The sequence below is a fragment of the Serinus canaria genome, chromosome 3, assembly GCF_022539315.1.
Source record: "Serinus canaria isolate serCan28SL12 chromosome 3, serCan2020, whole genome shotgun sequence".
Taxonomy (NCBI): domain Eukaryota; kingdom Metazoa; phylum Chordata; class Aves; order Passeriformes; family Fringillidae; genus Serinus; species Serinus canaria.
This window is the reverse complement of record NC_066316.1, coordinates 32,803,860-32,820,164: the sequence shown is the minus strand read 5'-3', so window position 1 is coordinate 32,820,164 and position 16,305 is coordinate 32,803,860. Positions and strand designations below refer to the sequence as shown.

Here is a 16,305-nt window from a genome sequence, read left to right as displayed (position 1 = left end):
ACTTTAATTGCTGGTAATGTTTTTCTCCCTTTTGTAGTGATGTTATTTAAATTTGGCTGAACAAAAACCTAGAAAATGCTAGTTACTGTATGAATGAAGGACTGTCAGATATCATAGTTAGCAGCTGAGAAATAAGAATAAAACAAACTTAATCTGAAACAAATCTTATCCTTGAATGATGACTAGTGGGTTGCTATCTTAAGGAGCTACATGTTCTGCAGTCCTTTAATTTTCTTTCTAAATTAAACCCCAGAGTACCTCTATGTACAGCCTTGCTTAGAATGTTGTCACAAGGTAAATAGCTTAGATTTCCTGGATGTTTCTTTCATAAAGTCTCAGTTATTTTCTCTAATTAGAAAAGTAATTTTATTTAAGTGGAATCTTAATTTAAAAGAAAAATAAGCCCATTATTAAAAAAAAAAACCAAAAAAAACCAAATCCCCAAAAGAACAAACCAGTTTGATGTCTATATTTCATCTTCCTTTTTTAAGCAATTTAAATTTAAAAGCTACCAAAATTCAAAAGTTACTTTTTTGGTACTTTGGCTTAGGTTAGCTATTGACTTTTTTTTGAATATTGTATTCATTTACAATGTGGAGTTTTATGTTAATAAATGCATTATGTATTTGAAAAGGAATGGGGTTATGTACCTGATGCAGCTTAGTGTATACTTGTTTCTCTAGATAATGTCATAACAGAAACATAAGGTGGTTTTATTCATTCCAAAGGGTCCATACTTGTTTTTCCTGAGACTGAGGATCCTTAAAAAAAAAGTTAACATAAAAATCTCCCAATGAAACTTTTGTGGTTGACTTGCCAGCTAATAGACTATTACCTTTTAAAAACATGCTTCTGTGCATGCTATTTTAAACAAATCCAAAATCCTAAAGACTTTTAAAGTTCTTTTTCATGATACCTATTTTTTGTTACAGTTTTCAGAATTTCCAGATCCCATGTTGTGTTCAGATTATGTGCAGTTACTAAATTTCCCACCTTGTTGTGAGCAAAAATGCAGTGCTGTGTCATGGGAGGAGTTGAAATCCATGGATTTACCATCTTTTGAACCGGCATTCTTGGTTCTCTGCCGGGTCCTGCTCAATGTTATCCATGAATGTCTCAAGCTGAGGTTGGAACAAAGACCTGCTGGGGAACCATCTCTTTTGAGTATTAAACAGGTTTGCTTCAATTTCTTTTTTAATATGTATTTCCTGTTTGAAATAGTTTGTAATTTCATTATGATATGTCAGTTTAAAGAGGTTTAGTGTAAGAAATTACATTGTATAATTATGTAATAAGTTTTGTAAATAGTCTTGCTTTTCATATGGAGATCTGCTTTTTGCATAATAAATAACAAGTCATGTAGCTCTCTGATTTAGGCTTCCATATCAAAACTGGTGATTAAAAATATTATTAGCCAACAGAAATAGACAGTATTGATTCCATTTGCATTATAAGCTATATTAATCTACTCTAGCACATCTTCCTCTGTTTGGGTTTCTTAGGCAATATAAGTAGTTTTAAGGGTCTGTATTTCTCTTTTTTCTTTGATTTCATATTTTCTCTTGTGAATGCAAGACATCTACTAACATGCAGTAGTCACATAGTGAAAATTAATTGAGAAGAAAAATGAAATTAAAAAAAATCTTCCCCAGCCTAGTGTATTATTTTCTGTGGGTAGTGACCCAAGACTGTCAGTCTTATCACTGGTTGAGAATATTGTATAAGGGTTTATTTTCTGGAGGCTGTTGGGTACAATGAAGTCTGTTTAGATCAATGCCAGTTTTCAAACAATAGTCTAGGACCTACTAAATTCATTTGATGTCCCTACATCCTGGCAAGCATAACCAAATTGGGGTTTTATGAGATGATCTCTAGGAGTAAACATCTAAATAAGCTCTTGGACTGACTGTGATCTCACATCCCAGTTACTTGCTGATCCTAAATCCATTCCTATGTTACTTTGTGGTCCCAAATAAATGTCCTCTCTTCCTTCCTGCCCTGTGCTCTCCCTTGTTCTCCCCATTGATTGAAGCCTACAATTTCAGCCTTAACAATCACACAGTAATCTGCTGCATAGCATACTCCGTTGTTAAGTACAATGTACCTTTCAGAGATGGGGGTGATTTTTGTTTTTTCCCCCTTAACATTTTGTGTGCTCCTAGTGGACTCCAAGTTAAGTAAAAATTACACTTTCTTCCTGGAAAACAATGTGTTTGTACCAGACTGTTTTGGTGGTGGATACTGCCTTACTAATGACATTGAAAAAATTAATTCAACTCAGCAAATGCTTCCTGTCCCACACAGTATTTCTGAATAGGCAAAGGAGCTGTGGAGGATGTTTCATAAATAGATCTGTTTGTTTCCTGAAGAATTATAATTCCTAAAATTTTCATGAAGATGAAGAGTCCAGGAGTCTCTGTTCTGCAAGTCCACAGAGTATTACAGAATTACAGAGAAGACTGGATTAGAGATACTCTGGTCCAACCTTCTGGAAGCTGATTCCTACAATTAGATTGCTCCCCAAATAAGTGGTTTTATTATCCTATGAGAGCATTTCCAGCAGGTTGAGGGAGGTGATCCTGCTCCTCTGCTCAAGCCCTAGTGAGGTGCATCAGGATTGCTGTGCCCGGTTCTGAGCTCCTCAGTACAAGAGAGACGTGGAGCTCCTGGACTGGGTCCAGTGGAGGACAAAGATGATTAGGGACTTGGAGCATCTCTCCTGTGAGGAAAGGCTGAGGGTGTTGGGCCTGTTCAGCCATGAGAAGAGACAGCTGAGAGGGGACCTCATCAATGTCCTGCATCACACTCTCTAGCCCTCAGAAGCTGACCATCTGAAATATGACCAAGTCACCTATCTTCAGTCATGCTGATCTCCTGGCCAATGGGCAGGGATGCAAAACTTGTACACAGCTAAAGACAGCTGGGCCACCTTAACTGCAGACATAAGATTTTTCAATTCTTTCAAGTTGCTATTCAGGAAGGAGGGCTGGTGCTGCAGCACAAGGTTCTGGGAGTGGCACTGCTCCATTTCCTTCTGTAAGATGGTCTTACCATCTTGATTGTTCTTTGTGCAAGTAGCACAGCAGAGTCTGGTTTTTGTAGTGATTGACCTGGTGAATCATATTTGTGGCACCAAAACCTTTAAGTGTCTCTTACTTTTTGGTACCATTAGAAATTTGTAGCAGTACTGTGTGAATGTATCAGGTATGGCAGTCTTGTTACTCAGCTTTTTTCAAGGTGACATTAAATTTTTGTATTTCTAGCAAGTCAATTGTATTAAAAAATTAATATGATTTTCAATAAAAAGTATTTACACAAAAAGAAAACTAACACAGATTGTATGCCTCTTACAATGTGCCTTTTCTTCTGTCCTTTCTTGCTGCCTTCCTCCTTTTTGTCTATGTTTTACTTTCAGTATTAGCTTTTGTAATCATGATAATCCTGTGTTATTAGAGAGAGCTGTTCTCTTTTAATGGCAGTTTAGTACCTGAACAGTTCAAGATGGTTTTTAAGTTCAGCATTTGTGTTGAGAGGTGGATGGGTGTATGTGCATGTGGGTTATTTCTGTTTGGTTGTTAAGTTTGGTATTGTTTGTCTTGCCCCACCTCCTTTGAGAAAATAATTCATTGTATAAACTACCTAAACAAAAAGCAACCCATCAAACCAATAATAGTGACAATATTTTCATTTTAAGCTGTATATTCTTTCATGTGCTCATTGTACACCAAAATTTTGTTTGGCCACTGCCTCGTGAATTTCAGTTTCAAAAGTTGACACTAAGATTAACTCTTCAGTTTTTTGTAAATCCTGTATTCTGTTACTCAATAGCATACCCCTGTAGAAAAGTATTATTTAAATAAACTCAATTTTTAATGAAGCTTTTCAAGTTTATTTTGGCATGGATGTGCATTGAAGGGAAAAAATAATCCCATAGGTTAACAGAAAGTACATTGCATGTGATTGAGTGAAGAAGGACATTAAAGTATATGACATGTTAGGGATATAAAAGTTTCCATTTGGATTTCCACCTTATAAAAAAATTACTTTTTTTTACCCTTTTTCATCTAACTTTGTAAATTTTAAACTGTAGAATTCAGCTATTGTCCTTGTTTCCTCTGCCCATCAGGGAGTGCAATACAGTGTGTTCTGGCCTGTAAAAGATTCCAAAGACTCTTGTCATACTAATAACATTTTTGTATGTTTTCTGCTTTTGTGCCATTATAATTTCTCATACATTGAGTCCACTATGTTAATATATTACTTTGCCAGGAGAGCCATTATAGATTTTAAAAAGCAAATTAATCAACTAGCAATTCCATTCCCTCTGACCCTCAGAAAAAAATCAGGGTTTGTCAAACCTGAAGACTGATGATGGTGATCTCAGAATACACACTTAGCACTCAAGGGCTTCTGAAGGAAAGGCATTAACATGTTAGTGTAGGTTTGAAATGATCCTTGCTCCTTGTGTATTCCTGTACCTGTGGTTGTGCATGTCTCTTGAAATAGATAAAGACTAAGCTTTGAGGGAGAGATGACAGCTCTTCCAAAGGCAACCCGTTCTGCAGCTGAAAAAAGAACTTTCCTCATGTTAGCTTTGCCCAGGGAAGCACCAAAAAACCACTAATTGTTTTCAGTCTGATATGGATTTTGGAATTCAGGGCACCTGCCCAGGAGAATGACAGTGAATTCACTGTAGTAAAACATTTCTCTTAACACATTGCTTATTTTTCCTGACTTGCTGCTATTGAAAGTGGTGATTTCATGACTGTGAGCCCTTTTGCCCCTTTCTAAACTAATTATCCAGTAAGCTGCTTGCTGTGGCATTGTGCAGGGAGTAAGTGAAACATCTGCCTCCATCTCCATTTACATTGATGTGCAAATAATGGGATTGCAGTAGTCCTGGAAAACTAGTGATGTGTAGAGCAACTGTATTTGTTTCAAAAAGCTGTAGAAATTATTTAGTGGCAAACTAACATATTTAGACAAACTGGGCTGACAAGGGGTGAATTTAGGAGTAATGTCTTGACTGATGGCAGTTTTGGGGTTTTTCTCTTGCAGCTAGTGAGAGAGTGTAAGGAAGTTCTGAAGGGTGGACTCTTAATGAAGCAATATTACCAGTTCATGTTACGGGAAGTGTTAGATGACTTACAAAAGATTGATTGCAACATTGATTCTTTTGAAGAGGATTTGCATAAAATGTTAATGGTAAGCTTCAAAAAAGAGCACTCAACTAGGTGTATTGATCTAAATACTGCTCGTAGAAATCTGTTATCCCTTTTAGGGATGGTTGCCTTTTTCTTTTTTTCCTTTCCCTGCTTTGATACAATTTTATTGTTTTAATGGACTTGTAAAGGTAACACACAAGCAGTGCTGTTTTAGCAATGCTGGGTTTTGTCCCAAAGTATATTTGTGGTACAATATACTTGTAAATTGCCTGTACTTACCAAAAATGGTACATATATAGAACTGTAAATTCCATAAGTTTGAACTAAGCTTTTAGTAACCTTTTTAATATTGAATAAAATATTATTTTTTGCTAACATTGTATCTTTATCTATTGGCATTGCATTAATGCATAATTGATACCTTAGTTTTAATGTATTCATTGTTGCAATTAGTTAAAGCAGTCTTTTTAAGAAAAACATTTGGCCTTTCAAAGATAAGGGTTGGAACTAGATGATCCCTAAGGTCCCTTTCAACCCAAAATATTCCATGATTCTGTGATCTTGGCATTTTTACAGTGTAGTCTGAAAATACCCAAAACCAATAGAAAGTATCTTAACCATTTTTGAGGAGGGATGGTATGGATTATTGAACTGAAACAGAAGGTAATTTTTTGCATTCAATATAATCCTGAAAGGCCGATGGTTAAGAAATATTGAACTTACCTGGATTTTTCATACTGGTTTAAAACAATAATAATTAAATAAAGGTTAGAGATAAGACTTGGTATAAAGCAACAGCAGGTGTAATGTAGAACCTCAGAAACCTTTTCACAGCACTTATGCATAATCCAGGAGGATATGTTCAGATAAAGCCTTTTGACATAATCCAGTTAATAAAAGGTTTAGAGACTGTTTTTCAGCAGTTCAGGCTTTAAAAGCTCTGGCTACTGTGGGTACTCTGGCTACTGTGGGTATTCACTAAAACAGTGGTAAATAACAGCACAGCAAGGAAGGTCATCAATATTTTTAGGGAGGTATTTTGGAGACATAGAGTTCAATACTTGCTGAGCCATAAATTGCACCTTTTGTATGAAAACATATATGGACCTCATTTTCAGTTGGAACAAATGAAAATTATTGTAGAAATACCTTCTAAAAATTGTATAATACTGACTTTGTCTATTGATTTGAGAAGTTCTAGTCCTTAACACCTTGTGTAACAATTTCTGTTTAAATGATCTGTGTTCTTGTTCAGGTTTACTTTGATTATATGCGAAGCTGGATCCAAATGCTGCAGCAGTTACCTCAAGCATCTCATAGTTTAAAAAATCTGTTAGAGGAAGAATGGAATTTCACCAAAGAAATAACTCCTTATATAAGAGGAGGTGAAGCTCAAGCTGGAAAGCTCTTTTGGTAGGTTTTAATTCCTCTGCTTATGGTGCTGTTTTATACCAGAGGAGTATTCAAGTCAGCAGTTGTTTGGGGTTCTAGTTGGTACTTCCTGAGACGTCATTAAGCAGCTGTTAGTCTTTGTGAATGTGGATTATTGCAGTGGCTGTGGGTGTAGGATGCAGTAGGTGCAGGTGGCATCTGTGGGCCCCAAGGTGCTGCTTGTTTCTGTACATGGGCTTGGAAACAAAACTCTGAAGTTTCACCATTTCTGTTGCTACAGTGATATTGCAGGAATGCTGCTGAAGTCTACAGGAATGTTTTTAGATTCTGGACTCCAAGACAGTTGTGATGAATTTTGGGCCAGTGCTGATGACAGTACTGCATCAGATGAAATCAGGTATTAAACCTTTTTGCTTAATAATAACAAAATACTTATATATGTTTCTCTACCACTGAGAGATGCATAATGTATTTTATTCCTTAGAATGCAAACTTGGGAAATCCTAGGCTCCATAGACTGTATCACTGTATTTCTGTGTGCACTAGTAATGCGTCATCATTTTGTTTATTTTAAAGCCCAGTAACCTTCTCTGTAGTTCAGGCTATGAGAGGTTTTTATGTAATGATATTTGAATTAATTTTTTCTATTCTTACCAAAAATGTGCCTATGCAAGTTCAATTTATTTGACAGCTGCTTGTGAATATTTATGCTCTTCTTGCTAACATATATGTAAATAATTATTTTCTAATGGCTGTGTATGTGTAATATGATTTATTAAAACATTGTCATTTCATGTCTACCAATGTTTCAGGAGGTCTGTTATAGAGACCAGCAGAGCACTGAAAGAGCTGTTCCATGAAGCTAGAGAAAGGGCCTCCAAAGCTCTTGGTTTTGCTAAAATGCTGAGGAAGGTAAGTTAACAGAGTCTCCTCTTATTTATATGCATTTAAGAAATTTAGTCTGAAAGCATATTCCTTTGTTTTGTCATTATTTGTAGGACCTTGAAATAGCAGCAGAATTTGCATTGTCAGCCCCTGTGCGAGATCTTCTGAATGCTCTGAAAACAAAAGAGTATGTGAAGGTAAATTCACATAGGTAATAAAGTTTCGAGGCATGAAAGTGAACTGAGTATGCTAAGCAAAATGTCAAATATTGGCATGCTCTAGTGTTTTAAGGGGACATCTATATTTCAACATTTAAAGTGTTGTGTATTTAATATTGAATTGTGGTAGTCAGAGTCTGTACTTGTGCTTGTATGAGTGAGAATGCTAGTCTGTGTTTTGGGAAATCAGTGCCTTAATTCCTTTTTTTTCCAAAGAGTCTCTTTGTGACTGAGGGAAAACCTTTCTGTTTAATAACACTTAGTAGTGAGTGCTATGAAACAAATACTTGCAAATCTATAAGGTGAATGGATACATGTTTGAGTAGATAATCTCAGACTATAGATTTGTGTTTTGCTTTATAAAGCAACAGTATTATAGTGTAGGTCTGCTCTAGCAAGCTTCCTAGAGAGTACCAAGGATGTGAGAAATGCAGGGACTGTGTTCTGTTCCAGAGTAACTGTGGCTAGAAAACTGTTATACAGCAAAAGTAAGTTAAGCTCTTGCTGATCTATGTTTACTGCAATGTAAAGTCCCACATTTGTGGTTTTGGAAATTCCTTAAAAATTCCTATGTCAACAAGTCATTTTTTGTAGTTGTTTGCTTTAACAGTTCAAATGTACTTGGATTTGTTGTTCTGTTTATGTATTTGGATTTGCTGTTCTATGTTGTCCTTCCATGCATTTAATTATTATATAAATAATTTTAATATAGCAAAATATTATTAATTAATCTATTTAATAGTCAGGATATAATGCACTAACTTTTTCATGACATAATTCTTGTTAGATTTATCTAAATGTTTGCTGAATACAGAAATTCGTTTAAGGGGACACAAACAAATTCATAGGGATGAAGTTCATAAAGGATTGTAAATACATGGATAAAACAACTGGCTCAGCAGGGCCCTGGTCTGTGAATTGTTTGAGTTGGAAAATAGCCAGGGAAATCAGTTTATGTTTATTTAAAAAAAATTGTCCCCCAAGTATGTGGTCTTGGCTGCTTTAACACACGGTATTAGTTTTAGTATAGATCTTTGAAAGATTGTATCTTTTTCTTTGGTACATTTCTAGAAGAAAAAATTGTGTCTTGAGTTTGACACATCTGTTACACATGGGTTAAATGTCACACATTTTGATATTTAGCACTTTATATATCACGTATCCCTCTAATATCATGTAGGGAGCTTAAATTTTTAATGACCTTTTTCAGGCAGATGCTCATTAGTTTTGGGAATCTAATTTAGCTTTTAGTAACAACCATTAGTATTTTGCAGATTATAGTCCCTTTAGTTATAAAATCTGCTTGCCTAGTGGTAGAAGTGCTGAGTGCAGTGTTTTGTCTTAGCTTGATAACATCACACTCTGAAAAGAGAGAATTTAACTCCACTGTGAGTCACTTACCTCATGTTAAGTCAACATACTGGCTATTTTACAGTCTGCTTCTGATGCCTGACTTGCTTGAAGTATTGCTACCAATGTGACAGATATAATTTCAAGTAGTATTTAAGCAGTAGCAGTAGTATTTTATTTAATAAGTCCAGTAGCTCTAACTGGACTTATTCTGGCTTTTATGAAAGTAGAAGAATAATTGTTACTTTTTTAGACAGATTTTTGTTTACTTGTTGTCTTTTGTAGTCACTGAGAAATGTATGAATTCTGAAGGAATTTTTCTTTTAATACTCCACTCTTTGTTGACTAATTTATATTAAAAAATATGTATATATATATTTTATATTCTATATGTGTATTTTATACATACACTATGTGTATGCATGTGTGTATTTACATGCATATATAGTATATATGTGAAACTGGACTTCTTTTATAACAAAATTAATTTAGGAGAATATGTAGAAGGATTAACTTGAAATGCACAGAAAGAAATTATTGAAAATGGTGATCCAGTGGATTTCAAAAGAAATAATTTATAATGTGTTTTGACTTTCAATGCAAAAATAGCTGAAGGTATCGTTTTAGTATGTATATTGTACAGCCTTTTATGATGGAGATTCTTCCTGCTGCTTAAATGATAGTACCTATTTTATCTTTTTATTTGCTATAAAGACAATGAGATTCACTCATTCAGTGTATTTCTTATCTGCAGGTACAAATTCCCGGACTGGAGAGTTTACAAGTATTTGTACCAGGCAGTATTGCAGGGGAAAAGGCTGTGATTCTGCAGCTCCTCAATGCAGCTGCTGGCAAGGATTGCTCCAAGGATTCAGATGAGCTTACATACGAGGCCTACTTGCTGATGACCAAACACAGTGACAAAGACCATGAATTAGATGACAGCTGGAGTGCGTGGGAGGGTCAGCCGGTCAAAGTAGTGCCACAGGTAGAAACGGTTGATACGCTGCGCACCATGCAGGTGGGTGTGGTCTTATTCCCCCACTCTTTGCTTCCTCTACACCTCTATGAAGGCTTATTCTGTCAGGTTAGCTGAAGTGATTCAAGTGAGGCATGTGTCCTTTTATAGGGAATAAAAAGTTAAATTCAGGAGTGAGTTTGATTCTTCGTTGTGTTAAATGCAAATATTAAATGGATTGTAGCATTTCCTAGCAGGATTGGTTTCTACAAATGTGCCTTTTTCAGAGTTGTGCTTGTATAATAGTATTAAAAAAATAGAGATACTTTTAATGTCTAGTTAGGTGTTCAGAAGGGCAGATAAGACTCGAAAACAGAACATGAGGAAATCATCAGTCTCTAAGAACATGTGATGGTTGCCTGCTTTCCACACACTGAGGCATGAAACCATTTGCTTTTATCTTGGATGAATTGTGACATTTGGTGTTAAATTTCTCTGGAAGTTACTGGATGTTCAACAGTTCTGCAGGAAGAAATGTTTCCAGTCATACTTTCCTTCTTCCCAAGCCAGCAGGGTTTCCCTGCCAGCAGTTCTGCTGCACTCTGACAGCTGAGCCAGCTCCCATCCCGTTGTGTTCTCATATCCTCAATGTTAAGCTATATGAATTTTCCTTTTGGTATGTAATGCCTTGGATCCCTACTGTAAATGGGCTGTACTGTCCAAGAAGGGAGTGACTTTCCATGTCACTGTGCCTGACCTTTGGCATTCAGAGGGTTCTGACAATTACAGGCAGTTGAAAAAGTTACTCCTCTACATACTGCTGCTTTTAACATGCAAACATATTGTTTCTTGTTTGCCTGTTGTTCCAATTGAACAATAAAAATAAAAAATAAAAAACCAGCCTTTGATTAAGTGTTTAGAAGTTCTTCAGACTTCTATCAAGGTTATTATTTCCTTCAGAAAATGAAAATAGCAATAGATGAAAATTGGTTTGCAAATGGTTTCTTCTATATGTAAGTGTCCATAAAACACTATGTGTGTGTGTCTGTAACACTTACTAGGTTTTTTTAAATCCAGGATTGAAAGATTAGGAAATAAAAAGTCCTTCAGAAAGGTTCTGTTTTAAAAAAATGCATTTTGATTGCAAACTAGAGAAAATGTAAGGTGTTAGTTAAGTACTCATCAAATGAAAGAATATAATCAACACTTGAAGGATTTTGAGTATGAAATTATTCTTTGGGGAGGAGATATTGAAAATCAGGATGAAGTAGGTCTTGTTTTATGAGTAACTTGTTGCAGGTGCATTGTCTGTAGTTTGAAATCAGCAGAGCTTAGTATGGCAGCACTATCTGTGACTGTATGCTATTATAGATTTGTGTAACATCAGAGCTCTGATTTCCCAAACATATGATATATTGGTAATTTTCAAATTTTGAGCAAATACTGCATGTTAAATCTTTGTTTTTTCCTATTCAATAGTGGGCATTTGTCCTGAAGTATGCTAGGTTTCTTGGATAAAACCTGTTTGTTTATGTGATGGTTGTTATTTCCATCTGCTTTAAGAAAATATAATTATTTTTGCTTAGATGTTGCCTTTTTTTTTTTTTTTTTTTTTTGTGTGTGTGTGTGTAGCTAATCTGAAGGTAATTTAATGTTTCCCATATTTTCCTGAAGTGAACAGGACCATATTCCCCATGAAAACTTGCTGTGGCATTTACCCTAATGGAACTCTGCCCACTAGATGAGAGTTTTAGTTGCCAGCATCAAGCTTTTCTGTGTGAATTTAGGTTTTAATGAATAGTGACTAGAGGTCTTTCATATACTAGAATTTAAAAAATAACTGACTGGAAACTGGTGATATTTGATATATTTGTACAAAGAGGATTTTCTTTATAAGAAGTGGTGGTGTCTTGTATTCTAGGTCGATAACCTCCTCCTTGTAGTCATTCAGTCTGCCCACCTTGTGAGTCAGAGAAAAGCTTTCCAGCAGTCTATTGAAGGGCTCATATCTCTGCACCAGGAACAGACATCCAGCCAACCAATCATTGCCAAAGCTCTACAGCAGCTAAAGGTAAGCAGGTTTGGAGATTATTTGTCAAAACTGATGATGCTTTGCTTGCTGATAAGTAAAAAAGTGGAAGAAGATTTGATTGCAAAGCTCATGGCATATTCTGCAATTGTAAGTTATGTGGTAGTCCTCTTGGACTTTACTTTCAGTACAACTTTCACTCTGTTTTTGCACATGACTTGTGAGTGTGTTTTTGAGCTATATTGGTGTAATGATTTCTGCATTGGGTAATTGGGAAACAAGTCCATAATGCAGATGAAATACCATAGCAACAGAGTGGCAGCAATATTGAATTGAAAAAAGTGTATGATTTTCTAAAACCAAGTTCTGTCAAAATCAATTATCTGCAACAGCCAGCTTTTCTTCCTATATTTGAAAATGCAAAAATGGGTAGTCTCTGTTTTCTCTTGGATTTGGTGTGGGTTTTTACATCTTTCTTTGCTTGTTTTGTGGGTGTGGTGTGGTTTTTTGTTTGTTTGTTTTGCTTTTGTTTGATGAGTGTTTTCTTTGATGGGTTTGGTTTGGCTGTTTGTTTGTTTGTTGGGCTCTAAGTGGCAGTATCAAGTCTCTGCATTCAAGTCCCTGCATTCAATAGAGGCTGTGTCCAGATAGCAAGGTGAAAATAGAACCAAAGGCTTGATCACGCTATAGAGAGTAGAACTCATTTTCTCCTTTCTTGTCTGTCTGGTTTTGGTTGGATGTTTTTGTTTGTTTTGTGGTTTTTTTGTTGGTTCCCTGCTCACTCTTTTGCTGTCTTTGTTTTTAATGTTAATCACATGCAAGCGAACTCTATTATAATACTTGAGTTAATTACAGGACTTGGCTTCATGCAACTGCTGGAAAATGTTTGTTTTTTCAAGACTGAATGAATTTTTGTGGCATTATAGTACCTTTTCATTTAAAATAATGTAATTGTTAGATTCATGTTTTCCTTATATTCTACAATTGACAAGACTGAGTAATATTTTGCTGCCCCCCCCATCCCTTTTTGTTGTTACTCAGAATGATGCATTACAGCTATGCAATAAGATAAGCAGTGCCATTGATAGAGTTGATCACATGTTCACATCTGAGTTTGATGCTGAAGTTGATGAGTCTGAATCTGCCACTTTGCAGCAATACTACCGGGAAGCCATGATTCAGGGTTATAATTTTGGGTTTGAGGTAAGGAAACAAAAAACAATTGAAATTTCTGGTTTTGCATTGATGCAAATAAGGTAACTAATAACTATGGAAATAAAAGAATTTATGGAACTATTGAATTATTTGGGTTGGAAAAGACCTTTAGCATAGTCAATTCCAACTGTTAACTCACCCCCACCAGGTCCACTACTGAACCATGTCTACATCTACACATCTTTTAAATAACTCCAGAGATGGGGACTCAAACACTTCCTGTGGCCTATTCTAAATGCTTGACCACTCTACCAGTGAAGAAATTGTTCCTAATATCCAGTCTAAACCTCCCCTCAATTTAAGGCTGTTTTCTCTTGTCCTAAGACTTTTTACTTGGGAGAAGAGACTGACACCCACCTCACTATAGCCTCCTTTCAGGTTGTTGTAGAAAACAGTAAGGTTGCACCTGAGCCTCCTTTTCTCCAGGTCAGACAATCCCAGCTCCCTGAGCTGCTCCTCACAAGACTTGAGCTCCAGCTTTGTTGCACTTTCCTGGACTTGCTCCAACACCTCAATGTTGTTCTTGTAATGAGGGGCCCAACATAGTATTTGAGGTGCAACCTCAGCAGTGCCCAGTACCATTACTGCCCCGCTCCTGCTGGCCACACTATTGCTGATACAGGCCAGGATGCCATTGGCCTTCTTGGCCCCCTGGGCACATACTGGAACATGTCCAGCCAGTTGTCAGCCAGCACCCTCAAGCCTTTTTACCCCAGGCAAATTTACAGTCACTCTTCCCCCAGCTGGTAGTGCTACATGGGATTGTTGTGACCCAATGCAGGACTTGGCATTTGGCCATGTTGAACCTCGCCCCATTGGCTTTGGTCCAGCAATCCAGCCTGTCCAGGTCCCTCTGCAGGGCCTTCCTGCCCTCCAGCAGATCAACACTCCCACTCATCTTGGTGTCATCTGTGAACTGACTGACTGGTGCCCTTGATCCCCTGGTCCAGATCATTGATAAAGACATAAAACAGGACTAGCCCCAAAACTGAGTCCTGGGGAGCCCCAGTAGTGACCGGCTGCCAGCAGAGTGTAGCACCACTCCTTAGGCCTGGCCACCCTGCCAGATTTTTACACAGCAAACAGTGAACCTCTGTCCAGACCATGAGCAGCCAGCTTTTGCAGAATAATGCTGTGGAAAACAATGTCAAAAGCTTTACTGAAATATAGGTAGATGACATCCACAACCTTTCCCAGATCCACTAAGTGGCTCACCTTCTCATAGAATGAGAGCAGGTCAGTCAAGTAGAACCTGCTTTTCACAAACCCGTGCTGGCTGGTCCTAATCTCCTGGTTGTCCTATACTAAATGATCTATAACCTTCAGACTGACAGGTCTGTTGTTTTCTGGATCCTCCTTGCAGTCCTTCATGTAGATGGGCCTCGCATTTGGTAATTTCTAGTGAACTGCTACTTCCCAGTTTTAGCAGGATATCATACAAAGTGTCACCTCAGAAATTTTACTTGAGAATAATTGAAAAGCAACAGATGAATCTGATAAATCTGTTAAATTAGCAATGCCTGGAAATCTGAAAAGCTTCTAAGAACTTGATGATTTCAGGTATAGTCTTATAAGCTCTGCTGCTTGGCAACATTTTAGATGATATCAGAATCACTAAGGTTGGAAAAGACCTCCAAGATCAAGTGCAACCTTCAGCTGAGTCCACTATGCTCACTAAATCATATCACAAAGGGCCATATTTACTCATTTTTGTAATACTTCCAAGGATGGTCACTCCACCACCCTGTGGTTTTACCTTCTCACTGTTTTTGAGCCTAGAGTAGCATAATACTGTAACATGAGATATTTCTTCAGAGTTTGTGGTGGTTCTTAGATGCAGTACAAGCTTTTGAGTGCTTGCATTATAGTGCAGGCATTCAAGATGTTGTGTTTAGATGTTTTAACTGTTTTGCTGTTTGATTCCTGTGTAAAATTTTTTACAGATTGCATCATCTCCTAGTGTACTTCTAGGATAGTCTTATAAGAAATAGCTGGTATGGTTTGAATTTTAAATGCACATAGATAACTTATTTATCCCTTAATGTTACTGCAGTATAACTAAAACACTACTTTGCAGTTCAGTCTCTGGTTACAGAACCAAGTGTTTATGTAGGATGTTTCGTCAAAGCTGTGTTCACTTTTAAACATCAGCACATACCTGATGCACACAGAAAAACACAGTGTGGCTCAGTACTGCCTCTCACTGTATCATATTTTGTATCATACTTTTTTCGATTAATTTTTTGTCTATAAGTAGGCAACTGCGTGCATAAAATAATTTTGTTTACGAATAGGATGTGACTGTTACCATACTGTAGAGTTTTGTTAGCTTGCAAATACTCCAGTGGATATTGTTCTTCTTATTAATATGTGAAAAGTAATCTTTAGTTTCTTACAGTACCATAAAGAAGTTGTTCGTCTGATGTCTGGAGAATTCAGGCAGAAAATTGGAGACAAATATATCAACTTTGCCAGAAAATGGATGAATTATGTGCTAACAAAATGTGAGAGTGGCCGAGGCACTCGACCCAGGTAACAGCCAACTTGTTATTGCCATGGTAGTTTTTGGTAGAGCTGAAGGGTTGGGCTCAAAAAATTGGAGTAAATGAAGTGATGTCTGGCTGGCAGCCGGTCACTAGAGTGTTCCTCAGGGCTCAATTTTAGGGCTCGTTTTTTTCAATGTTTTTATCAGTGACCTGGATACAGGAATTGTGTACATACTAAATAAGTTTGCCATACTAAATTAGGAGAAGACATTAATTCCCTCAAGGGCACAGAGATCATACAGAGAGAACTTGATAGGTTATGAGGGCTGGACAATAACCAACCTTATGAAATTTAACAAGGGCAAGTGCCAGATTTTGCACCCGGAGTGCTGTAACTCTGGGTATCCATATAGATCAGAGGCCAAGAGACTGGAGTGCAGCCATTCAGAAAGGGACCTTGAGGTTCTTGTAGGTTGTAAGCTTTGAGTCAGCGATGTGCCCAGGTGGTGAAAGTGGCCAACTATATCCTGGGGTGCCTTAGGCACAACAGATCTAATCAGCTGGATGGAGTGATTGTACCACTGTGTTTAGCATTGGTGTAGCCTCA

At 37.0% G+C, this 16,305-nt stretch overlaps 1 protein-coding gene across 4 annotated transcripts in view; it reads left to right on the top strand.

Moving 5' to 3' along the window:
• The window catches only part of MAP3K4 (mitogen-activated protein kinase kinase kinase 4), a 63,287-nt gene that overhangs the window by 20,029 nt on the left and 26,953 nt on the right, over positions 1-16,305 (top strand). For all 4 annotated transcript variants that reach the window (XM_030235513.2, XM_030235509.2, XM_030235512.2 and 1 more), the window contains exons 4-13: positions 933-1,175; positions 5,059-5,205; positions 6,421-6,578; positions 6,838-6,954; positions 7,370-7,469; positions 7,556-7,639; positions 9,765-10,031; positions 11,890-12,039; positions 13,039-13,200; positions 15,611-15,744. In XM_030235513.2, coding sequence (XP_030091373.1) covers positions 933-1,175; positions 5,059-5,205; positions 6,421-6,578; positions 6,838-6,954; positions 7,370-7,469; positions 7,556-7,639; positions 9,765-10,031; positions 11,890-12,039; positions 13,039-13,200; positions 15,611-15,744 — 1,562 coding nt within the window. The remainder of the gene's footprint in view (positions 1-932; positions 1,176-5,058; positions 5,206-6,420; positions 6,579-6,837; positions 6,955-7,369; positions 7,470-7,555; positions 7,640-9,764; positions 10,032-11,889; positions 12,040-13,038; positions 13,201-15,610; positions 15,745-16,305) is intronic.